The 26,789-nt window shown below is 37.8% G+C and overlaps 1 protein-coding gene across 6 annotated transcripts in view; it reads left to right on the top strand.

Annotated features, from left to right (window-relative positions):
- The first annotated feature begins 3,736 nt into the window (after nucleotides 1-3,736).
- The window catches only part of ehmt2 (euchromatic histone-lysine N-methyltransferase 2), a 58,393-nt gene continuing 35,340 nt past the window's right edge, over nucleotides 3,737-26,789 (top strand). For all 6 annotated transcript variants that reach the window (XR_014619606.1, XM_084313240.1, XM_084313242.1 and 3 more), the window contains exons 1-5: nucleotides 3,737-3,791; nucleotides 4,351-4,420; nucleotides 4,603-4,767; nucleotides 4,929-5,173; nucleotides 25,540-25,618. Coding sequence is in view for 5 of the 6 variants with exons in the window: in XM_084313240.1 (XP_084169366.1) it covers nucleotides 3,765-3,791; nucleotides 4,351-4,420; nucleotides 4,603-4,767; nucleotides 4,929-5,173; nucleotides 25,540-25,618 (586 nt within the window). In the remaining variant the exon portion in view is untranslated. The remainder of the gene's footprint in view (nucleotides 3,792-4,350; nucleotides 4,421-4,602; nucleotides 4,768-4,928; nucleotides 5,174-25,539; nucleotides 25,619-26,789) is intronic.

A 26,789-nucleotide genomic window follows, 5' to 3' on the forward strand; every position in this document is an offset into this window, starting at 1 on the left:
CAAATATTTCTACACATTTAGTTAATCATGATATATATGTTTTGGATTTTACAACACTCTTAACCAACAAAACCTGCACAGACTACAATATATGACGTATATATCATGCCAGTTAGAGTACCTTTTGTATACTGCACCTTGTATATAATGTTTACTTTACTCTTTTATTAGCTTACTTTATGAGTAATCATAGTATATATTCAGATTCAAATAATTTATTGCCTATATTTATTGTAACATATAATATAACCAAGGCAGACCCTCATCTGCACATTTGTTTACACTGTTTATTTTGTCCTCATATTTTTATATTCAGATCAAATGTTATTGTCCTTCTACTATTACCCTGCCCAATACATGCCCCCCCCCCCCCCATGCTATGACGCCTGCATTTCCCCAAGAGGATCAATAAAGGAATATCTTATCTTATCTTATCTTATCGTATCTTATCCATACTAGATGAAGAGTGACATTTTCTGAATATATTGGACATTGTACAAATTGCGTTGTGTCAGCATGCAAACTATATCACTCCGTTTAGGGATCATAGCATCACAGGTGAGGGGGAGGGGAGGTACAGGCAGGGTAATAGAAATGACAATAACAATATGAGAATAAAAGGTAAAGAACAAGATAAAATATGAAATAAAAATAAAGGTGAGGGTCTGATCTACCGGACAGGTGAGACATATGTTACTCTATCAATAATAATAACACAATGACAGGTGAGACCCACTATACACAGACTTGGCCAATAGAAGGAGCACATTCAGTGTTAGACTCAGACTCCTAGATGCAGCACTGAACGTCACAGGAATTATTTTGTACCAACAACCATCAGATTGTACAATGCCTCACTGCCTTACTGAGCACAGAGTAAATCCCTGTATATCTTCCTGTACATTTACATTTTACTATAGTTATACCTTCCTGGACTTTTACATTTTCTTTACATTTTACTGTATATTTTAGAATGTATATCTCTGACTGTGTATTTTTATTTGTATTCTTATTCTTATTCCTATTCTTATTTTTGACTTTTGACTAACTGAATATTCATTGTGACCGATCTGTGGTGCTGAATTTCCCTCGGGATAAATAAAGTACTTATTCTATTCTATTCTATTCTATTCTATTCTTCTATTCCATTCTATTCTATTCTATTCTATACCATAGCAATAATAATAACACAATGACAGGTGAGGTGAGACATATTTTACGATATCAATAATAATAACACAATGACAGGTGAGACATATGTTATTTATCAATAATAATAACACTGACAGGTGAGACATATATACTTTATTGATAATAATAACACAATGACAGGAGAGACATAATGTGAGGATGGGGTTCTTGCGGAGCCCAATAGCAAAACACAGGAGGAGAGAATGGAGAGGTTTTAGGGTTCTTTAATTATTCTTCCCAACCAAGCAGAGTATAACAGGAATGTGAAACAGGAATGTGAACAACACGGAGGTTATAATGTTCTTGGGGGGGGAGAAGAATGAGAGCAGGTGCACTTCAGTGCAGCTGTCGGCAGTGAGAGAGAGAGGACACAGGTCTTGCGCTTGAGAGCGAGCAGGAGTCCTCTTTGCTTGGCTCGAGACGTCAGGGTGGAAGGGCGCTGGAGCGAAGTCCTGGGGCACAAGAAACAGAAGGTTAGGGAAAGCATAAACAGGGGTAGTTACAGCTGGTCTTCAGGTAGCGTCGTCGTACCTCGGTAGGCAGTTTAACACTGCGACGTCGGATGACGGGATCTGCCAGTTGAAGTAGGGAACGCTTGATGAGGTGATCTCTTGCAGCCGCGCTGATTGCTCCTCATCTGGCAGACTCGAGCTCCGATCGTGACACATAATGTTACTCTATATATTATAATAACACAATGACAGGGGAGACATATGTATGCTCTATCGATAATAATAACACAATGCTTATATGTACAGCCCCTCCTATATACAGATTCTATCTTCAAGTCAACCCCATACCCTTATCTAAGCAAAAGCTGTGTCTGAGCAATTGCCTTTTTGTTCTGCCACTGTTTAGCATGAGGTATCTAATGAAAATGATGGTCTTTTCCAGAAGCGTGTGACATAGTTTTCATGCTGACATGGCACAAGTAGACCTATATAGTGTTACAGTAATATTCTGAAAATGCCACTTTTCGTGTACTATAATGAGTGGCTATAAAAGCCAGCAATAATTGCTTGGACACAGCTTTTGCTTAGATAGAGGTATCTATCTAATGAAAGCTGTGGTCTTCCTGGACGGTGTGATATACGTTTCATGCTGACATGGCGCAAGTAGACAACAGTCTCCAATATTTATAACCTGTGCACCCCAATATAATAACAGTATAATAATAACAGTATTTATCCATTTTGGTACCGAGAAGTACTTTTTTTTTGGATCCACTTTTTCTCCCATTTTTTTTATATTTCTCCCATCCCAATTTCGTATCATCCAATTCAACCCTCCCCTGTCACGAACGCTGTTTCTTGCCTCCCACAAGCCGGCTGCAATGTGGACTAAGTCATACATAGCACAAGTCCCCTCCGGTACTTGAGGTAACAGCAGTCGCATCTTTTCACCTGCGCAGCTCGATCTCTCAGTGGCGAGGAGTAACGCGTGGGAGGCTCACGCTGCCCCCGACACTTCCTGATTCTACTGCGCAGGCGCACCAACCGACCTGTAGGAGTCGCTGTCCACAACGCCCGATCCCCACCCATCAGTTTCCCACCCCCTAATACGGCCAATGTGTATTAGTACGGACGACCAGCTAAACTGAAAGCAAATGTGGAGCGCTGGGCTCGAACAGGCAAGCCCAGCGTCTCCAGATTTCGTGGCGAGCGCCTTGCCCACTACGCCACGTAGCCGCCCCGGTACCGAGAAGTACTTTATGAAACCGTTTATAACCGTTATCATACTGTACAAACACTTAATTTGTATTGCATAGGTTCGTTTTATGGCTTAGTTGGTTATTTTTATGTGGAAAATATAGCTTTTGAATAACTTGTATGTGCTTTACCCCCTCCAAATGTACAGTCTCATCCCCACCGTATACATTCTCTCCCCACCGTATGTATATTTCTCTCCCACCCACCCACCCCCTCCTAATGTACAGTCCCCTCCCCATCATATGTATATACTCTGTCAGGATCTTTGGGTAACAGTACTATATATTTGAAGATCGTATATGTCACAAATGTAACAGTACTAAATACCTGTATGTCATGTATGTCCCTATGCCATTAATGTCATGTATGAACTCACGATGAATTGGAAATGGGGGACCCTGGTGTAAACAAGACGAAAGTCTTTCTCTGGTCTGCATCCCCTTAACAATTGTATGTATTGAGCTGTACTGCACTGTACCCATTCTGCAATCTGTTAATAAAGTTTTCATTCATTCATTCATTCATTCATTCATTCATTCATTCATTCATTCATTCATTCATTCATTCATTCATTCATTCATTCATGTTGTGTATGTCATAAATGTCACTATGAATTGAAAATGGGGGACCCTGATGTAAACAAGACAAACGTCTTTCTCTGGTCTGCATCCCCTTAATAATTGTGTGTATTGAGCCGTACTGTATTGTACCCATTCTGCAATCTGTTAAATAAAGTTTTCATTCATTCGTCATTCAATCTTTAGTTTAGACGGTATGTAGAATTTTATTTTGAAAACCCCCAACAGGAAGTGTTACTCCTGCTGCTGCTGCTGGCGGAACACAGGCCGATTCTCATTGGGAAACATGTCGGTATCTGAGAGAACGACAAAGGTAGCTAGCTGTTACCTGATTAAAGGCGTAAGAGATGGCATGCAATTTGAATGTACGGCTATTTTATCAACCATGTATGTACATTACAACAACAAGAACGCAGCACACAAATGGCAGCCTGCATCACGATGTAACTCGCTGTAATGAATGGTCGCTGTAGCTTGTTGACCGGTTAGCTAACGAGCTAGCTGTTAACTAGTAGCTAACCTTACTGCTTTGATGCTAAACGGCGGCCGAACAAAAAAAGGGAGACTTGCTTTGGTTCTCCCTGGGAAGTGAAAACGAGATCCCCCCAACTGCCTTATAGTCATCGTCAGATTAATAACACCCTAAGTGATGTGTTGCACACTTCTTGCATGAGCAGTTTGGTGATAGTTCCATGGTTTGCTGCAATGTCCTGACTGTGTTCTTGCAAGAAAGTGAACTGCAGTGACCATTCTCCTCCCTGCTCATTTTCAACCATATCCCCGTATACCACGGAGCCTTTACTTACTTGGGATGGGTGAATGTTTGACAGGTTTACTGATGCAGCCTGATAAATGTTTGTTATGTCTACCAGGAGCCACCCGAAGGAAAACTATTGGAAGTTGAGCCAGAATCAATAGCTGGCCCAAGTCAAGTGAAGGAAGGTATGTTTACAACTTATTAATAGAGTAGACTCCATACCATTTGACTGATTATTACTAAGGATGTATGGAGGTGGACTGAGTTGGATGCTGTCTCTTATGTGTAGTCGTGTATATGCATGTACGCCTGCCTGTCTGTGCGACTAGCTGCTCAATAATGATTGAGAGTTCCCACCATTTCCTAGGTAATGTTGGCTCCGCCGCATCCGTGATTTCCAAGGAGACGGAGCCCATGGGTGGGATGTTATCCTCCTCGCTCTTTCAACCGTCGGGGAAAGACTGCTCCAAAGTGGGAGAGGAGAGCGAGAGGCGGCCTGCCCCTTCCTCCCCGCCAGGCAAGGCTGTGGCAGGTAAGATTGTATCCCATTCAGTACCAGTTGATAGCCATATAAGGTCTGGTAGATGAATAGGTGGCCATCTAGATTCTAGAGTGTATGACTCTGTGTTTTATTCTCTATTCTCTCTCTCTCTCAAACATGGTCCTCATTTAATGCCTATGTCTCCCTCACAGGACACGCACCAAAGACTGTTGCATCGATGTGCTCTTCTTTGCTCTCTTCCTCCACCTCCTCCTCAGCGTCCTCTCCTGGCAGAGCCAAGATGAGTGTTTCAGGGCCTGGCAGCAGTAAATCTCTCCTGCCCCCTGCACCTCCCTCCTCCTCTTCATCTTCCTCCTCCTCTTCTTCAGCCACCCCCAATGCCCCACCAAAGATCCACCGGGCTCGTAAGACCATGAACCGACCACCTCCGATGCAGGTAGGGGTATAGATAAGATAAGATAACTCTATTATCCGGGGGGGGGGGGGGGGGTAATTCTATAGTTAGTTCTATGCTGAATTAGATATTTTCTAAAATAAAAAAGTATGATAGCACTTTTGGTAACCACAAGATTAAATAGTTCCTTCTGTATTATTACATTTGGAAACCCCAACATTGTATAGATTTGTAGATGAAATCAAATCCTATGGTTATTAGTTGACTAAGAATTTTTTTAGTTGAGTCGACTAAGAATTCTAATTAGTGTGGGTGACCTGGCGAAGCCAGGTTGCCACCCACACTATACATATCCATACTCTTTAGTGTGGGTGACCTGGCGAAGCCAGGTTGCCACCCACACTATACATATCCATACTCTTTTTATTAGTGTGGGTGACCTGGCGAAGCCAGGTTGCCACCCACACTATACATATCCATACTCTTTTTATTAGTGTGGGTGACCTGGCGAAGCCAGGTTGCCACCCACACTATACATATCCATACTCTTTTTATTAGTGTGGGTGACCTGGCGAAGCCAGGTTGCCACCCACACTATACATATCCATACTCTTTTTATTATTATTCTTTATTCCACCGATTTTGCAAACACTTTGCAACACGTAAGCGTTCGCGCCCCATACACGTGAAAGGTATCAAAACGAGCGGCTTGCCTATGGCAACACCGGTCTCCGATCTCGTAAAGTTTCACCGCACCGTCTGGCTACGAATCGACTTTAAACGGTAAAATATCGGTCCCATTGGGAATGCATTGCATTTTAGAGTGTAGCAGCTGAAATAATCTTTTTCCCCCTACCTTGGGTGAATTGCGAGTGTGATCTCAATTTTGGACGTAGAAATAAAACAAACACATCAAAACGATGACACGGCTGTCATCCCGCTCACAAAAGAAAAATAAATGGAATTGGACATTTCTATCTCAACTGACGACCATTTGTTTGAAGGTTCTCCTCCCCATTGACCGCCATGCAATCGCACTCTAGAAATCACATTTTTCACACTATTTTTTAGCCTTCTGTTCCGATCGCCGAAGGAGTGCCACAATATTGCACGAATGTCACAATATCGCGCACAACCCTTCGCCTACTCGTTGTAGTGCTCATGTGCGCGTCACAACGCTTCATCTCTTATAGTTTTCTTTTAATCAATGTGACAATGCAGTCATGCATCTGCCTCCATACAAATGCATTGGATAGAAAATATGCAAGTCATAGTGATTGCTTCACCTGTGTGGCTCATGGCTCACTCATGATTGGTTCAGCTGTGTGGCTCGTGGCTGAGCTGCCAATGACATCATCCACTTAACCCATCATTGGCCATCACTGTGTTGCAGTACTGAATTGCTGACAGCGCCCTCTGTCTTGTGGGTTGTGTCATTGTACTCAGTAGGGATATCCTCTTTCATTTTTCATTGGTCCATGTTGACCACCTTTCATTGGTCGATGTTGACCACTCCCCCGATCCTTAGACCACGCCCCCTTAGGCCACACCCCCTCAGTGTATCTCTTGAACCGTTTGTCGTAGAGACTTGCGGATTGTGCCATTGGTCGATGTTGACCACCTTTCATTGGTCGATGTTGACCACTCCCCCTGTTGACCACCTTTCATTGGTCGATGTTGACCACTCCCCCGATCCTTAGACCACGCCCCCTTAGGCCACACCCCCTCAGTGTATCTCTTGAACCGTTTGTCGTAGAGACTTGGGGATTGTGCCATTGGTCGATGTTGACCACCTTTCATTGGTCGATGTTGACCACTCCCCCGATCCTTAGACCACGCCCCCTTAGGCCACACCCCATCAGTGTATCTCTTGAACCGTTTGTCGTAGAGACTTGCGGATTGTGCCATTGTACTCGGTGTAATAGTGTAATAGTGTGTAATAGTGTAATAGTGTGTAATAGTGTAATAGTGTAATAGTGTGTAATAGTGCAATAGTGTGTAATAGTGTAATAGTGTGTAATAGTGTAATAGTGTGTAATAGTGTAATAGTGTGTAATAGTGTAATAGTGTAATAGTGTGTAATAGTGTAATAGTGTAATAGTGTGTAATAGTGTAATAGTGTGTAATAGTGTAATAGTGTGTAATAGTGTGTAATAGTGTAATAGTGTAATAGTGTGTAATAGTGTGTAATAGTGTAATAGTGTAATAGTGTGTAATAGTGTAATAGTGTGTAATAGTGTAATAGTGTGTAATAGTGTAATAGTGTGTAATAGTGTAATAGTGTGTAATAGTGTAATAAATAGTGTGTAATAGTGTGTAATAGTGTAATAGTGTAATAGTGTGTAATAGTGTAATAGTGTGTAATAGTGTAATAGTGTGTAATAGTGTAATAGTGTAATATTGTGTAATAGTGTAATAGTGTAATAGTGTGTAATAGTGTAATAGTGTGTAATAGTGTAATAGTGTAATAGTGTGTAATAGTGTGTAATAGTGTAATAGTGTAATAGTGTGTAATAGTGTAATAGTGTAATAGTGTAATAGTGTGTAATAGTGTAATAGTGTGTAATAGTGTAATATTGTGTAATAGTGTAATAGTGTGTAATAGTGTAATAGTGTGTAATAGTGTAATAGTGTGTAATAGTGTAATAGTGTAATAGTGTGTAATAGTGTAATAAATAGTGTGTAATAGTGTGTAATAGTGTAATAGTGTAATAGTGTGTAATAGTGTAATAGTGTGTAATAGTGTGTAATAGTGTAATTGTGTAATAGTGTAATAGTGTAATAGTGTGTAATAGTGTGTAATAGTGTAATATTGTGTAATAGTGTAATAGTGTGTAATAGTGTAATAGTGTGTAATAGTGTAATAATAGTGTAATAGTGTGTAATAGTGTAATACTGTGTAAGAGTGTGTAATAGTGTAATAGTGTGTAGTAGTGTAATAGTGTGTAATAGTGTAATAGTGTAATAGTGTGTAATAGTGTAATAGTGTAATAGTGTGTAATAGTGTAATAGTGTAATAGTGTAATAGTGTAATAGTGTGTAATAGTGTGTAATAGTGTAATAGTGTAATAGTGTGTAATAGTGTAATAGTGTGTAATAGTGTGTAATAGTGTAATAGTGTAATAGTGTGTAATAGTGTAATAGTGTGTAATAGTGTAATAGTGTGTAATAGTGTAATAGTGTGTAATAGTGTAATAGTGTAATAGTGTGTAATAGTGTAATAGTGTAATAGTGTGTAATAGTGTAATAGTGTGTAATAGTGTAATAGTGTGTAATAGTGTAATAGTGTAATAGTGTGTAATAGTGTAATAGTGTAATAGTGTGTAATAGTGTAATAGTGTGTAATAGTGTAATAGTGTAATAGTGTGTAATAGTGTAATAGTGTGTAATAGTGTAATAGTGTGTAATAGTGTAATAGTGTGTAATAGTGTGTAATAGTGTGTAATAGTGTGTAATAGTGTAATAGTGTGTAATAGTGTGTAATAGTGTAATAGTGTGTAATAGTGTGTAATAGTGTAATAGTGTAATAATGTGTAATAGTGTGTAATAGTGTGTAATAGTGTAATAGTGTGTAATAGTGTGTAATAGTGTAATAGTGTAATAGTGTGTAATAGTGTGTAATAGTGTAATAGTGTGTAATAGTGTGTAATAGTGTAATCGTGTGTAATAGTGTGTAATAGTGTGTAAGAGTGTGTAATAGTGTAATAGTGTGTAATAGTGTGTAATAGTGTAATAGTGTGTAATAGTGTGTAATAGTGTAATAGTGTGTAATAGTGTGTAATAGTGTAATATTGTGTAATAGTGTAATAGTGTAATAGTGTTGCGGGTTGTGTCATTGCACTCAGTAGGGATATCCTCTTTGATTGGTCTATGTTGACCACTCCCCTGATCCTTAAGCCGCGCCCCCTTTTTGTATCCTTTGAACCGTTTGTCATAGAGACTCGCGAGAGACCCTCTCCCCCGTTGGCCGGCGGTGCACAGGCGTCACCCACACTTTCACAATTTCCCCCGCGCGGAATTGTCTAGTTAGTGTGGGTGACCTGGCGAAGCCAGGTTGCCACCCACACTATACATATCCATACTCTTTTTATTTATTTATTATTCTTTATTCCACCGATTTTGCAAACACTTTGCAACACGTAAGCGTTCGCGCCCCATACACGTGAAAGGTATCAAAACGAGCGGCTTGCCTATGGCAACACCGGTCTCCGATCTCGTAAAGTTTCACCGCACCGTCTGGCTACGAATCGACTTTAAACGGTAAAATATCGGTCCCATTGGGAATGCATTGCATTTTAGAGTGTAGCAGCTGAAATAATCTTTTTCCCCCTACCTTGGGTGAATTGCGAGTGTGATCTCAATTTTGGACGTAGAAATAAAACAAACACATCAAAACGATGACACGGCTGTCATCCCGCTCACAAAAGAAAAATAAATGGAATTGGACATTTCTATCTCAACTGACGACCATTTGTTTGAAGGTTCTCCTCCCCATTGACCGCCATGCAATCGCACTCTAGAAATCACATTTTTCACACTATTTTTTAGCCTTCTGTTCCGATCGCCGAAGGAGTGCCACAATATTGCACGAATGTCACAATATCGCGCACAACCCTTCGCCTACTCGTTGTAGTGCTCATGTGCGCGTCACAACGCTTCATCTCTTATAGTTTTCTTTTAATCAATGTGACAATGCAGTCATGCATCTGCCTCCATACAAATGCATTGGATAGAAAATATGCAAGTCATAGTGATTGCTTCACCTGTGTGGCTCATGGCTCACTCATGATTGGTTCAGCTGTGTGGCTCGTGGCTGAGCTGCCAATGACATCATCCACTTAACCCATCATTGGCCATCACTGTGTTGCACTACTGAATTGCTGACAGCGCCCTCTGTCTTGTGGGTTGTGTCATTGTACTCAGTAGGGATATCCTCTTTCATTTTTCATTGGTCCATGTTGACCACCTTTCATTGGTCGATGTTGACCACTCCCCCGATCCTTAGACCACGCCCCCTTAGGCCACACCCCCTCAGTGTATCTCTTGAACCGTTTGTCGTAGAGACTTGCGGATTGTGCCATTGTACTCGGTGTAATAGTGTAATAGTGTGTAATAGTGTAATAGTGTGTAATAGTGTAATAGTGTAATAGTGTGTAATAGTGTAATAGTGTGTAATAGTGTGTAATAGTGTAATAGTGTGTAATAGTGTGTAATAGTGTAATAGTGTAATAGTGTGTAATAGTGTAATATTGTGTAATAGTGTAATAGTGTAATAGTGTGTAATAGTGTAATAGTGTGTAATAGTGTGTAATAGTGTAATATTGTGTAATAGTGTGTAATAGTGTAATAGTGTAATAGTGTGTAATAGTGTAATAGTGTCTAATAGTGTAATAGTGTGTAATAGTGTAATAGTGTAATAGTGTAATAGTGTGTAATAGTGTAATAGTGTGTAATAGTGTAATAGTGTAATAGTGTGTAATAGTGTAATAGTGTGTAATAGTGTAATATTGTAATAGTGTGTAATAGTGTAATAGTGTGTAATAGTGTAATAGTGTGTAATAGTGTAATAGTGTAATAGTGTGTAATAGTGTAATAGTGTAATAGTGTGTAATAGTGTAATAGTGTGTAATAGTGTAATAGTGTGTAATAGTGTACTAGTGTGTAATAGTGTAATAGTGTAATAGTGTGTAATAGTGTAATAGTGTGTAATAGTGTAATAGTGTGTAATAGTGTAATAGTGTGTAATAGTGTAGTGTGTAATAGTGTAATAGTGTAATAGTGTGTAATAGTGTAATAGTGTGTAATAGTGTAATAGTGTGTAATAGTGTAATAGTGTGTAATAGTGTAATAGTGTAATAGTGTGTAATAGTGTAATAGTGTAATAGTGTGTAATAGTGTAATAGTGTGTAATAGTGTAATAGTGTGTAATAGTGTAATAGTGTGTAATAGTGTAATAGTGTGTAATAGTGTAATAGTGTGTAATAGTGTAATAGTGTAATAGTGTGTAATAGTGTAATAGTGTCTAATAGTGTAATAGTGTGTAATAGTGTAATAGTGTAATAGTGTGTAATAGTGTAATAGTGTGTAATATTGTAATAGTGTAATAGTGTGTAATAGTGTAATAGTGTAATAGTGTGTAATAGTGTAATAGTGTGTAATAGTGTAATAGTGTGTAATAGTGTAATAGTGTAATAGTGTGTAATAGTGTAATAGTGTAATAGTGTAATAGTGTGTAATAGTGTAATAGTGTAATAGTGTGTAATAGTGTAATAGTGTGTAATAGTGTAATAGTGTAATAGTGTGTAATAGTGTAATAGTGTCTAATAGTGTAATAGTGTGTAATAGTGTGTAATAGTGTAATAGTGTAATAGTGTGTAATAGTGTAATAGTGTGTAATAGTGTAATAGTGTAATAGTGTGTAATAGTGTAATAGTGTGTAATAGTGTAATAGTGTGTAATAATGTGTAATAGTGTAATAGTGTAATAGTGTGTAATAGTGTAATAGTGTCTAATAGTGTAATAGTGTGTAATAGTGTAATAGTGTGTAATAGTGTAATAGTGTGTAATAGTGTAATAGTGTGTAATAGTGTAATAGTGTGTAATAGTGTGTAATAGTGTAATAGTGTGTAATAGTGTGTAATAGTGTAATAGTGTAATAGTGTGTAATAGTGTAATATTGTGTAATAGTGTAATAGTGTAATAGTGTGTAATAGTGTAATAGTGTGTAATAGTGTAATAGTGTAATAGTGTAATATTGTGTAATAGTGTGTAATAGTGTAATAGTGTAATAGTGTGTAATAGTGTAATAGTGTAATAGTGTAATAGTGTAATAGTGTAATAGTGTGTAATAGTGTAATAGTGTGTAATAGTGTAATAGTGTAATAGTGTGTAATAGTGTAATAGTGTGTAATAGTGTAATAGTGTGTAATAATGTGTAATAGTGTAATAGTGTAATAGTGTGTAATAGTGTAATAGTGTCTAATAGTGTAATAGTGTGTAATAGTGTAATAGTGTGTAATAGTGTAATAGTGTGTAATAGTGTAATAGTGTGTAATAGTGTAATAGTGTGTAATAGTGTGTAATAGTGTAATAGTGTGTAATAGTGTGTAATAGTGTAATAGTGTAATAGTGTGTAATAGTGTAATATTGTGTAATAGTGTAATAGTGTAATAGTGTGTAATAGTGTAATAGTGTGTAATAGTGTAATAGTGTAATAGTGTAATAGTGTAATAGTGTGTAATAGTGTAATAGTGTAATAGTGTGTAATAGTGTAATAGTGTCTAATAGTGTAATAGTGTAATAGTGTAATAGTGTAATAGTGTGTAATAGTGTAATAGTGTGTAATAGTGTAATAGTGTAATAGTGTAATAGTGTGTAATAGTGTAATAGTGTGTAATAGTGTAATATTGTAATAGTGTGTAATAGTGTAATAGTGTGATAGTGTAATAGTGTAATAGTGTGTAATAGTGTAATAGTGTGTAATAGTGTAATAGTGTGTAATAGTGTAATAGTGTGTAATAGTGTAATAGTGTGTAATAGTGTAATAGTGTAATAGTGTAGTGTGTAATAGTGTAATAGTGTAATAGTGTGTAATAGTGTAATAGTGTGTAATAGTGTAATAGTGTAATAGTGTGTAATAGTGTAATAGTGTAATAGTGTGTAATAGTGTAATAGTGTGTAATAGTGTAATAGTGTGTAATAGTGTAATAGTGTAATAGTGTGTAATAGTGTAATAGTGTGTAATAGTGTAATAGTGTGTAATAGTGTAATAGTGTAATAGTGTGTAATAGTGTAATAGTGTGTAATAGTGTAATAGTGTAATAGTGTGTAATAGTGTAATAGTGTCTAATAGTGTAATAGTGTGTAATAGTGTAATAGTGTGTAATAGTGTAATAGTGTGTAATAGTGTAATAGTGTGTAATAGTGTAATAGTGTGTAATAGTGTAATAGTGTAATAGTGTGTAATAGTGTAATAGTGTGTAATAGTGTAATAGTGTGTAATAGTGTAATAGTGTAATAGTGTGTAATAGTGTAATAGTGTAATAGTGTGTAATAGTGTAATAGTGTAATAGTGTAATAGTGTGTAATAGTGTAATAGTGTGTAATAGTGTAATAGTGTAATAGTGTGTAATAGTGTAATAGTGTGTAATAGTGTAATAGTGTGTAATAGTGTGTAATAGTGTAATAGTGTAATAGTGTGTAATAGTGTGTAATAGTGTAATAGTGTAATAGTGTGTAATAGTGTAATAGTGTGTAATAGTGTAATAGTGTGTAATAATGTGTAATAGTGTAATAGTGTAATAGTGTGTAATAGTGTAATAGTGTCTAATAGTGTAATAGTGTGTAATAGTGTAATAGTGTGTAATAGTGTAATAGTGTGTAATAGTGTAATAGTGTGTAATAATGTGTAATAGTGTAATAGTGTAATAGTGTGTAATAGTGTAATAGTGTCTAATAGTGTAATAGTGTGTAATAGTGTAATAGTGTGTAATAGTGTAATAGTGTGTAATAGTGTAATAGTGTAATAGTGTGTAATATTGTGTAATAGTGTAATAGTGTTGCGGGTTGTGTCATTGCACTCAGTAGGGATATCCTCTTTGATTGGTCTATGTTGACCACTCCCCCGATCCTTAGGCCACGCCCCCTTTTTGTATCCTTTGAACCGTTTGTCATAGAGACTCGCGAGAGACACTCTCCCCCGTTGGCCGGCGGTGCACAGGCGTCACCCACACTTTCACAATTTCCCCCGCGCGGAATTGTCTAGTTATTATTATTCTTTATTCCACCGATTTTGCAAACACTTTGCAACACGTAAGCGTTCGCGCCCCATACACGTGAAAGGTATCAAAACGAGCGGCTTGCCTATGGCAACACCGGTCTCCGAACTCGTAAAGTTTCACCGCACCGTCTGGCTACGAATCGACTTTAAACGGTAAAATTTCCGTCCCATTGGGAATGCATTGCAATTTAGAGTGTAGCAGCTGAAATAATCTTTTTTCCCCTACCTTGGGTGAATTGCGAGTGTGATCTCAATTTTGGACGTAGAAATAAAACAAACACATCAAAACGATGACACGGCTGTCAACCCGCTCACAAAAGAAAAATAAATGGAATTGGACATTTCTATCTCAACTGACGACCATTTGTTTGAAGGTTCTCCTCCCCATTGACCGCCATGCAATCGCACTCTAGAAATCACATTTTTCACACTATTTTTTAGCCTTCTGTTCCGATCGCCGAAGGAGTGCCACAATATCGCACGAATGTCACAATATCGCGCACAACCCTTCGCCTACTCGTTGTAGTGCTCATGTGCGCGTCACAACGCTTCATCTCTTATAGTTTTCTTTTAATCAATGTGACAATGCAGTCATGCATCTGCCTCCATAGAAATGCATTGGATAGAAAATATGCAAGTCATAGTGATTGCTTCACCTGTGTGGCTCATGGCTCACTCATGATTGGTTCAGCTGTGTGGCTCGTGGCTGAGCTGCCAATGACATCATCCACTTAACCCATCATTGGCCATCACTGTGTTGCAGTACTGAATTGCTGACAGCGCCCTCTGTCTTGTGGGTTGTGTCATTGTACTCAGTAGGGATATCCTCTTTCATTTTTCATTGGTCCATGTTGACCACCTTTCATTGGTCGATGTTGACCACTCCCCCGATCCTTAGACCACGCCCCCTTAGGCCACACCCCCTCAGTGTATATCTTGAACCGTTTGTCGTAGAGACTTGCGGATTGTGCCATTGGTCGATGTTGACCACCTTTCATTGGTCGATGTTGACCACTCCCCCTGTTGACCACCTTTCATTGGTCGATGTTGACCACTCCCCCGATCCTTAGACCACGCCCCCTTAGGCCACACCCCCTCAGTGTAACTCTTGAACCGTTTGTCGTAGAGACTTGGGGATTGTGCCATTGGTCGATGTTGACCACCTTTCATTGGTCGATGTTGACCACTCCCCCGATCCTTAGACCACGCCCCCTTAGGCCACACCCCCTCAGTGTATCTCTTGAACCGTTTGTCGTAGAGACTTGCGGATTGTGCCATTGTACTCGGTGTAATAGTGTAATAGTGTGTAATAGTGTAATAGTGTGTAATAGTGTAATAGTGTAATAGTGTGTAATAGTGTAATAGTGTGTAATAGTGTAATAGTGTGTAATAGTGTGTAATAGTGTAATAGTGTAATAGTGTGTAATAGTGTAATATTGTGTAATAGTGTAATAGTGTGTAATAGTGTAATAGTGTGTAATAGTGTAATAGTGTAATAGTATGTAATAGTGTAATAGTGTGTAATAGTGTGTAATAGTGTAATAGTGTAATAGTGTGTAATAGTGTAATAGTGTCTAATAGTGTAATAGTGTGTAATAGTGTAATAGTGTAATAGTGTGTAATAGTGTAATAGTGTAATAGTGTGTAATAGTGTAATAGTGTGTAATAGTGTAATAGTGTGTAATAGTGTAATAGTGTAATAGTGTGTAATAGTGTAATAGTGTGTAATAGTGTAATAGTGTGTAATAGTGTAATAGTGTGTAATAGTGTAATAGTGTAATAGTGTGTAATAGTGTAATAGTGTAATAGTGTGTAATAGTGTAATAGTGTGTAATAGTGTAATAGTGTAATAGTGTGTAATAGTGTAATAGTGTGTAATAGTGTAATAGTGTGTAATAGTGTAATAGTGTGTAATAGTGTAATAGTGTAATAGTGTGTAATAGTGTAATAGTGTGTAATAGTGTAATAGTGTGTAATAGTGTAATAGTGTGTAATAGTGTAATAGTGTGTAATAGTGTAATCGTGTAATAGTGTGTAATAGTGTAATAGTGTAATAGTGTGTAATAGTGTAATAGTGTAATAGTGTGTAATAGTGTAATAGTGTGTAATAGTGTAATAGTGTGTAATAGTGTGTAATAGTGTAATAGTGTAATAGTGTGTAATAGTGTAATAGTGTGTAATAGTGTAATAGTGTGTAATAGTGTGTAATAGTGTAATAGTGTGTAATAGTGTGTAATAGTGTGTAATAGTGTGTAATAGTGTGTAATAGTGTAATAGTGTGTAATAGTGTGTAATAGTGTAATAGTGTGTAATAGTGTAATAGTGTGTAATAGTGTGTAATAGTGTGTAATAGTGTAATAGTGTGTAATAGTGTGTAATAGTGTAATAGTGTGTAATAGTGTAATAGTGTGTAATAGTGTGTAATAGTGTGTAATAGTGTGTAATAGTGTGTAATAGTGTGTAATAGTGTAATAGTGTGTAATAGTGTAATAGTGTGTAATAGTGTAATAGTGTGTAATAGTGTAATAGTGTGTAATAGTGTAATAGTGTGTAATAGTGTGTAATAGTGTGTAATAGTGTGTAATAGTGTAATAGTGTAATAGTGTAATAGTGTGTAATAGTGTAATAGTGTAATAGTGTAATAGTGTGTAATAGTGTAAAATGTAATAGTGTGTAATAGTGTAATAGTGTGTAATAGTGTAATAGTGTGTAATAGTGTAATAGTGTGTAATAGTGTGTAATAGTGTAATAGTGTAATAGTGTGTAATAGTGTAATAGTGTGTAATAGTGTAATAGTGTGTAATAGTGTAATAGTGTGTAATAGTGTGTAATAGTGTGTAATAGTGTGTAATAGTGTAATATTGTGTAATAGTGTAATAGTGTTGCGGGTTGTGTCGTTGCACTCAGTAGGGATATCCTCTTTGATTGGTCTATGTTGACCACTCCCCCGATCCTTAGGCCACGCCCCCTTTTTGTATCCTTTGAACCGTTTGTCATAGAGACTCGCGAGAGACCCTCTCCCCCGTTGGCCGGCGGTGCACAGGCGTCACCCACACTTTCACAATTTCCCCCGCGCGGAATTGTCTAGTTATTTATTTATTCTTTATTCCACCGATTTTGCAAACACTTTGCAACACGTAAGCGTTCGCGCCCCATACACGTGAAAGGTATCAAAACGAGCGGCTTGCCTATGGCAACACCGGTCTCCGAACTCGTAAAGTTTCACCGCACCGTCTGGCTACGAATCGACTTTAAACGGTAAAATATCGGTCCCATTGGGAATGCATTGCATTTTAGAGTGTAGCAGCTGAAATAATCTTTTTCCCCCTACCTTGGGTGAATTGCGAGTGTGATCTCAATTTTGGACGTAGAAATAAAACAAACACATCAAAACGATGACACGGCTGTCAACCCGCTCACAAAAGAAAAATAAATGGAATTGGACATTTCTATCTCAACTGACGACCATTTGTTTGAAGGTTCTCCTCCCCATTGACCGCCATGCAATCGCACTCTAGAAATCACATTTTTCACACTATTTTTTAGCCTTCTGTTCCGATCGCCGAAGGAGTGCCACAATATCGCACGAATGTCACAATATCGCGCACAACCCTTCGCCTACTCGTTGTAGTGCTCATGTGCGCGTCACAACGCTTCATCTCTTATAGTTTTCTTTTAATCAATGTGACAATGCAGTCATGCATCTGCCTCCATAGAAATGCATTGGATAGAAAATATGCAAGTCATAGTGATTGCTTCACCTGTGTGGCTCATGGCTCACTCATGATTGGTTCAGCTGTGTGGCTCGTGGCTGAGCTGCCAATGACATCATCCACTTAACCCATCATTGGCCATCACTGTGTTGCACTACTGAATTGCTGACAGCGCCCTCTGTCTTGTGGGTTGTGTCATTGTACTCAGTAGGGATATCCTCTTTCATTTTTCATTGGTCCATGTTGACCCCCTTTCATTGGTCGATGTTGACCACTCCCCCGATCCTTAGACCACGCCCCCTTAGGCCACACCCCCTCAGTGTATCTCTTGAACCGTTTGTCGTAGAGACTTGCGGATTGTGCCATTGGTCGATGTTGACCACCTTTCATTGGTCGATGTTGACCACTCCCCCTGTTGACCACCTTTCATTGGTCGATGTTGACCACTCCCCCGATCCTTAGACCACGCCCCCTTAGGCCACACCCCCTCAGTGTATCTCTTGAACCGTTTGTCGTAGAGACTTGGGGATTGTGCCATTGGTCGATGTTGACCACCTTTCATTGGTCGATGTTGACCACTCCCCCGATCCTTAGACCACGCCCCCTTAGGCCACACCCCCTCAGTGTATCTCTTGAACCGTTTGTCGTAGAGACTTGCGGATTGTGCCATTGGTCGATGTTGATCGGAAAAATCCGAAAACTCGAAAAAATCCCAAAACTCGGAAAAATCTAAAATCCGAAAAAGTTCAAAAACTCGGAAAAATCCCAAAACCCGAAAACTCGGAAAAATCCCAAAACTCGGAAAAATCGAAAAAGTTCCAAAACTCCGAAAAATCCCAAAACTCGGAAAAATCCGAAAACTCGGAAACATCAAAAATCCGAAAAAGTTCAAAAACTCGGAAAAGTCAGAAAATCCGAAAACTCGGAAAAATCCAAAAACTCGGAAAATTCCGAAAACCCGGAAACATCAAAAATCCGAAAAAGTTCAAAAACTCTGAAAAGTCCGAAAACCCAAAAACTCGGAAAAATCCAAAAACTCGGAAACATCAAAAATCCGAAAAAGTTCAAAAACTCTGAAAAGTCCGAAAACCCAAAAACTCGGAAAAATCCGAAAACTCGGAAACATCAAAAATCCGAAAAAGTTCAAAAACTCGGAAAAGTCCGAAAACCCGAACACCCGAAAAAATCCAAAAACTCTGTAATAGTGTGTAATAGTGTAATAGTGTAATAGTGTGTAATAGTGTAATAGTGTGTAATAGTGTAATAGTGTGTAATAGTGTAATAGTGTGTAATAGTGTAATAGTGTAATAGTGTAATAGTGTGTAATAGTGTAATAGTGTGTAATAGTGTAATAGTGTGTAATAGTGTAATAGTGTGTAATAGTGTAATAGTGTGTAATAGTGTGTAATAGTGTAATAGTGTTGCGGGTTGTGTCATTGCACTCAGTAGGGATATCCTCTTTGATTGGTCTATGTTGACCACTCCCCCGATCCTTAGGCCGGGCCCCCTTTTTGTATCCTTTGAACCGTTTGTCATAGAGACTCGCGAGAGACCCTCTCCCCCGTTGGCCGGCGGTGCACAGGCGTCACCCACACTTTCACAATTTCCCCCGCGCGGAATTGTCTAGTTTTATTTATTATTCTTTATTCCACCGATTTTGCAAACACTTTGCAACACGTAAGCGTTCGCGCCCCATACACGTGAAAGGTATCAAAACGAGCGGCTTGCCTATGGCAACACCGGTCTCCGAACTCGTAAAGTTTCACCGCACCGTCTGGCTACGAATCGACTTTAAACGGTAAAATATCGGTCCCATTGGGAATGCATTGCATTTTAGAGTGTAGCAGCTGAAATAATCTTTTTCCCCCTACCTTGGGTGAATTGCGAGTGTGATCTCAATTTTGGACGTAGAAATAAAACAAACACATCAAAACGATGACACGGCTGTCAACCCGCTCACAAAAGAAAAATAAATGGAATTGGACATTTCTATCTCAACTGACGACCATTTGTTTGAAGGTTCTCCTCCCCATTGACCGCCATGCAATCGCACTCTAGAAATCACATTTTTCACACTATTTTTTAGCCTTCTGTTCCGATCGCCGAAGGAGTGCCACAATATCGCACGAATGTCACAATATCGCGCACAACCCTTCGCCTACTCGTTGTAGTGCTCATGTGCGCGTCACAACGCTTCATCTCTTATAGTTTTCTTTTAATCAATGTGACAATGCAGTCATGCATCTGCCTCCATAAAATGCATTGGATAGAAAATATGCAAGTCATAGTGATTGCTTCACCTGTGTGGCTCATGGCTCACTCATGATTGGTTCAGCTGTGTGGCTCGTGGCTGAGCTGCCAATGACATCATCCACTTAACCCATCATTGGCCATCACTGTGTTGCAGTACTGAATTGCTGACAGCACCCTCTGTCTTGTGGGTTGTGTCATTGTACTCAGTAGGGATATCCTCTTTCATTTTTCATTGGTCCATGTTGACCACCTTTCATTGGTCGATGTTGACCACTCCCCCGATCCTTAGACCACGCCCCCTTAGGCCACACCCCCTCAGTGTATCTCTTGAACCGTTTGTCGTAGAGACTTGCGGATTGTGCCATTGGTCGATGTTGACCACCTTTCATTGGTCGATGTTGACCACTCCCCCTGTTGACCACCTTTCATTGGTCGATGTTGACCACTCCCCCGATCCTTAGACCACGCCCCCTTAGGCCACACCCCCTCAGTGTATCTCTTGAACCGTTTGTCGTAGAGACTTGGGGATTGTGCCATTGGTCGATGTTGACCACCTTTCATTGGTCGATGTTGACCACTCCCCCGATCCTTAGACCACGCCCCCTTAGGCCACACCCCCTCAGTGTATCTCTTGAACCGTTTGTCGTAGAGACTTGCGGATTGTGCCATTGGTCGATGTTGACCACCTTTCATTGGTCGATGTTGACCACTCCCCCTGTTGACCACCTTTCATTGGTCGATGTTGACCACTCCCCCGATCCTTAGACCACGCCCCCTTAGGCCACACCCCCTCAGTGTATCTCTTGAACCGTTTGTCGTAGAGACTTGGGGATTGTGCCATTGGTCGATGTTGACCACCTTTCATTGGTCGATGTTGACCACTCCCCCGATCCTTAGACCACGCCCCCTTAGGCCACACCCCCTCAGTGTATCTCTTGAACCGTTTGTCGTAGAGACTTGCGGATTGTGCCATTGTACTCGGTGTAATAGTGTAATAGTGTGTAATAGTGTAATAGTGTAATAGTGTAATAGTGTGTAATAGTGTAATCGTGTGTAATAGTGTAATAGTGTGTAATAGTGTGTAATAGTGTAATAGTGTAATAGTGTGTAATAGTGTAATAGTGTGTAATAGTGTGTAATAGTGTAATAGTGTGTAATAGTGTAATAGTGTGTAATAGTGTAATAGTGTGTAATAGTGTAATAGTGTAATAGTGTGTAATAGTGTAATAGTGTAATAGTGTGTAATAGTGTGTAATAGTGTAATAGTGTGTAATAGTGTAATAGTGTGTAATAGTGTAATAGTGTGTAATAGTGTGTAATAGTGTAATAGTGTGTAATAGTGTAATAGTGTAATAGTGTGTAATAGTGTAATAGTGTGTAATAGTGTAATAGTGTGTAATAGTGTAATAGTGTAATAGTGTGTAATAGTGTAATAGTGTGTAATAGTGTAATATTGTGTAATAGTGTAATAGTGTGTAATAGTGTAATAGTGTGTAATAGTGTAATAGTGTGTAATAGTGTGTAATAGTGTAATAGTGTAATAGTGTGTAATAGTGTAATAGTGTGTAATAGTGTAATAGTGTAATAGTGTGTAATAGTGTAATAGTGTAATAGTGTAATTGTGTAATAGTGTAATAGAGTGTAAGTGTGTAATAGTGTAATAGTGTGTAATAGTGTGTAATAGTGTAATAGTGTGTAATAGTGTGTAATAGTGTAATAGTGTAATAGTGTGTAATAGTGTAATAGTGTAATAGTGTAATAGTGTGTAATATTGTGTAATAGTGTAATATTGTGTAATAGTGTGTAATAGTGTGTAATAGTGTAATAGTGTGTAATAGTGTAATAGTGTGTAATAGTGTGTAATAGTGTGTAATAGTGTGTAATAGTGTGTAATAGTGTAATAGTGTGTAATAGTGTAATAGTGTGTAATAGTGTAATAGTGTAATAGTGTGTAATAGTGTGTAATAGTGTAATATTGTGTAATATTGTGTAATAGTGTAATAGTGTGTAATAGTGTAATAGTGTAATAGTGTGTAATAGTGTGTAATAGTGTGTAATAGTGTGTAATAGTGTAATAGTGTAATAGTGTGTAATAGTGTAATAGTGTGTAATAGTGTAATAGTGTGTAATAGTGTAATAGTGTAATAGTGTGTAATAGTGTAATAGTGTAATAGTGTAATAGTGTGTAATAGTGTATAATAGTGTGTAATAGTGTAATAGTGTATAATAGTGTGTAATAGTGTAATAGTGTGTAATAGTGTAATAGTGTAATAGTGTGTAATAGTGTGTAATAGTGTAATAGTGTAATAGTGTGTAATAGTGTGTAATAGTGTGTAATAGTGTAATAGAGTGTAATAGTGTAATAGTGTGTAATAGTGTAATAGTGTAATAGTGTGTAATAGTGTAATAGTGTGTAATAGTGTGTAATAGTGTAATAGTGTGTAATAGTGTGTAATAGTGTGTAATAGTGTAATAGTGTGTAATAGTGTGTAATAGTGTAATAGTGTGTAATAGTGTAATAGTGTGTAATAGTGTAATAGTGTAATAGTGTGTAATAGTGTAATAGTGTAATAGTGTGTAATAGTGTAATAGTGTGTAATAGTGTAATAGTGTGTAATAGTGTAATAGTGTGTAATAGTGTAATATTGTGTAATAGTGTAATAGTGTAATAGTGTGTAATAGTGTGTAATAGTGTAATAGTGTGTAATAGTGTAATAGTGTAATAGTGTGTAATAGTGTGTAATAGTGTAATAGTGTGTAATAGTGTAATAGTGTAATAGTGTGTAATAGTGTAATAGTGTGTAATAGTGTAATAGTGTGTAATAGTGTATAATAGTGTAATCGTGTAATAGTGTGTAATAGTGTGTAATAGTGTAATAGTGTGTAATAGTGTAATAGTGTGTAATAGTGTAATAGTGTGTAATAGTGTAATAGTGTATAATAGTGTATAATAGTGTAATAGTGTGTAATAGTGTAATAGTGTATAATAGTGTATAATAGTGTAATAGTGTAATAGTGTAATAGTGTAATAGTGTGTAATAGTGTAATAGTGTGTAATAGTGTAATAGTGTGTAATAGTGTAATAGTGTGTAATAGTGTAATAGTGTGTAATAGTGTAATAGTGTATAATAGTGTGTAATAGTGTAATAGTGTGTAATAGTGTAATAGTGTAATAGTGTGTAATAGTGTAATAGTGTAATAGTGTAATAGTGTGTAATAGTGTGTAATAGTGTAATATTGTGTAATAGTGTAATAGTGTGTAATAGTGTAATAGTGTGTAATAGTGTGTAATAGTGTGTAATAGTGTGTAATAGTGTAATAGTGTGTAATAGTGTAATAGTGTAATAGTGTGTAATAGTGTAATAGTGTGTAATAGTGTAATAGTGTAATAGTGTGTAATAGTGTAATAGTGTGTAATAGTGTAATAGTGTGTAATAGTGTAATATTGTGTAATAGTGTAATAGTGTAATAGTGTGTAATAGTGTAATAGTGTGTAATAGTGTGTAATAGTGTAATAGTGTGTAATAGTGTAATAGTGTGTAATAGTGTAATAGTGTGTAATAGTGTGTAATAGTGTGTAATAGTGTGTAATAGTGTAATAGTGTGTAATAGTGTAATAGTGTAATAGTGTGTAATAGTGTAATAGTGTGTAATAAATAGTGTGTAAGTGTGTAATAGTGTAATAGTGTGTAATAGTGTAATAGTGTGTAATAGTGTAATAGTGTAATAGTGTGTAATAGTGTAATAGTGTGTAATAGTGTAATAGTGTAATAGTGTGTAATAGTGTAATAGTGTAATAGTGTAATAGTGTGTAATAGTGTAATAGTGTGTAATAGTGTGTAATAGTGTAATAGTGTGTAATAGTGTAATAGTGTGTAATAGTGTAATAGTGTAATAGTGTAATAGTGTAATAGTGTGTAATAGTGTAATAGTGTGTACTCGGTGTAATAGTGTAATAGTGTAATAGTGTGTAATAGTGTAATAGTGTAATAGTGTGTAATAGTGTAATAGTGTGTAATAGTGTAATAGTGTAATAGTGTGTAATAGTGTAATAGTGTGTAATAGTGTAATAGTGTGTAATAGTGTAATAGTGTGTAATAGTGTAATAGTGTAATAGTGTGTAATAGTGTAATAGTGTGTAATAGTGTAATAGTGTGTAATATTGTGTAATAGTGTGTAATAGTGTAATAGTGTAATAGAGTGTAATAGTGTATAATAGTGTGTAATAGTGTAATAGTGTGTAATAGTGTAATAGTGTAATAGTGTGTAATAGTGTAATAGTGTGTAATAGTGTAATAGTGTGTAATAGTGTGATAGTGTGTAATAGTGTAATAGTGTAATAGTGTGTAATAGTGTAATAGTGTAATAGTGTGTAATAGTGTAATAGTGTGTAATAGTGTAATAGTGTAATAGTGTGTAATAGTGTAATAGTGTGTAATAGTGTAATAGTGTGTAATAGTGTAATAGTGTGTAATAGTGTAATAGTGTGTAATAGTGCAATAGTGTGTAATAGTGTAATAGTGTAATAGTGTTATAGTGTGTAATAGTGTAATAGTGTAATAGTGTGTAATAGTGTAATAGTGTGTAATAGTGTAATAGTGTGTAATAGTGTGTAATAGTGTGTAATAGTGTGTAATAGTGTAATATTGTGTAATAGTGTAATAGTGTTGCGGGTTGTGTCATTGCACTCAGTAGGGATATCCTCTTTGATTGGTCTATGTTGACCACTCCCCCGATCCTTAGGCCGCGCCCCCTTTTTGTATCCTTTGAACCGTTTGTCATAGAGACTCGCGAGAGACCCTCTCCCCCGTTGGCCGGCGGTGCACAGGCGTCACCCACACTTTCACAATTTCCCCCGCGCGGAATTGTCTAGTTATCATTCTTATCCCATTGACAACAGCACTCAACAGTAATTTGTGTGAGTCCAATCGCAACCATTGCTTTCCTTTGAGGGATTTCACTCTTATTTTGAAATTATACTTATAATGATCTAGTCTAGTACGTTGGTGTGTTTGGTCTTTTTGTGGCTGCATGATTCACTTGACTCTTTGCTTGACCGATAACTTGACTCTTTGCTTGACCGATAACTTGACTCTTTGCCTGATGGATAACTTGACTCTTTACCTGATGGATAACTTGACTCTTTGCTTGACAGATAACTTGACTCTTTGCCTGATGGATAACTAATGACTCCTTGCCTGATGGATATCTTGACTCTTTGCCTGATGGATAACTTGACTCTTTGCCTGATGGATAACTTGACTCTTTGCTTGACAGATAACTTGACTCTTTGCTTGACAGATAACTTGACTCTTTGCTTGACAGATAACTTGACTCTTTGCTTGACAGATAACTTGACTCTTTGCCTGATGGATAACTAATGACTCCTTGCCTGATGGATATCTTGACTCTTTGCCTGATGGATAACTTGACTCTTTGCCTGATGGATAACTTGACTCTTTGCTTGACAGATAACTTGACTCTTTGCTTGACAGATAACTTGACTCTTTGCTTGACGGATAACTTGACTCTTTGCTTGACAGATAACTTGACTCTTTGCTTGACAGATAACTTGACTCTTTGCCTGATGGATAACTTGACTCTTTGCCTGATGGATAACTTGACTCTTTGCTTGACAGATAACTTGACTCTTTCCTTGACAGATAACTCGCGTCGAGGCACCGATTGTACCCGTTATCCCCTCAGGACCCTCCGCCTGCCTCTCCTCGGACAGCGAAACTGGTTAGTGAAAATGTAGTCCACATATTTACCATAATCTCTAATATCTAGCCGTATTGATATAGTTAACATAGTAGGACATTGTGAGGCCAATGTAAGACATTGGCCTACATAAGATGAGCAAAAGAGAGGGAGAGAAAGAGAGAATTTTTTTTGGATCCACTTTTTCTCCTTTTTAAAATTTTCTCCCATCCCCTGTATTGAACGTTGCTCGCATATGCCCCCCACTGGCCGGTTGTAGGGAGGATAGAAGCCTTGCATCACATGTCTCCTCCGATACATGTGGAGGCAGCCTGTCACATCTTTTCACCTGCCAGAGCGGACTCTCATTTGGCGAGGTGTAACGTATGGGAGGCTCACACTACCCCCGCCATTTTCCTGTCTCTGCTGTGCAGGCGTCCCCCAACCGACCTGTAGCAGTCGCTGTCCACAACGTCCAGATTACCACCCATCGACTTCCACCCGCTAACTCTGCCAATTGAGTTAGTATGACGGCCGGCCCAAGCCGGAGGCAACGCAGACAGCCGGAGTCGAACCCGGTGTCTCATGCATTGGTGACGAGCGCAATGTCCACTGTGCCACCCAGTCGCCTAGAGAGAGATAATTTTGTTATTTATTGTTGTAACACACCCAGGGCTGTACGCTAAGCTTTTTCACTAGGGGCACACTTCCCCCTAAATGAGAAATTTAGGGGCACAGAATATTTTTTAGGGGCCCATTTTTAAATAACAATTTTACCATTATATTATAGTGCAAAAAAATATGTTCCTCCTGCCTCATTACTGTGGTCCTTTTATTTAACATTTAAGTGCGTTTGTTTTCAGGTTTGTATCTTTTATAATGAACCAACTGAGAAAGTGTAAATCACTAATAGAACAAAAACAACAAACTGTGTGTGTGCGCGCGCTTGTAGTGCTCCTTGAATGAGATCACCACAACACACACACCATTGCATTAATCAGGAGGACAAGAAACTCTGCATACCTTTGTTTCACAATGAAAAGTGCTTTATAAATTAAATTAATTATTATTATTGTAAATAACCCCATGAAAGGTTTATTATTTTTATGGGTAATTACCCGCTTCATATTTGTGATGTTACTGGTTTCAGGGTGTGACTAAAGTGATCAATGTGTTGGGCCGTTTATAGAGATCTATGCCAATTAATGTTTAT

The sequence above is a fragment of the Notolepis coatsorum genome (assembly GCF_963971535.1).
Source record: "Notolepis coatsorum genome assembly, chromosome: 4".
NCBI classification, from domain to species: Eukaryota; Metazoa; Chordata; class Actinopteri; order Aulopiformes; family Paralepididae; genus Notolepis; species Notolepis coatsorum.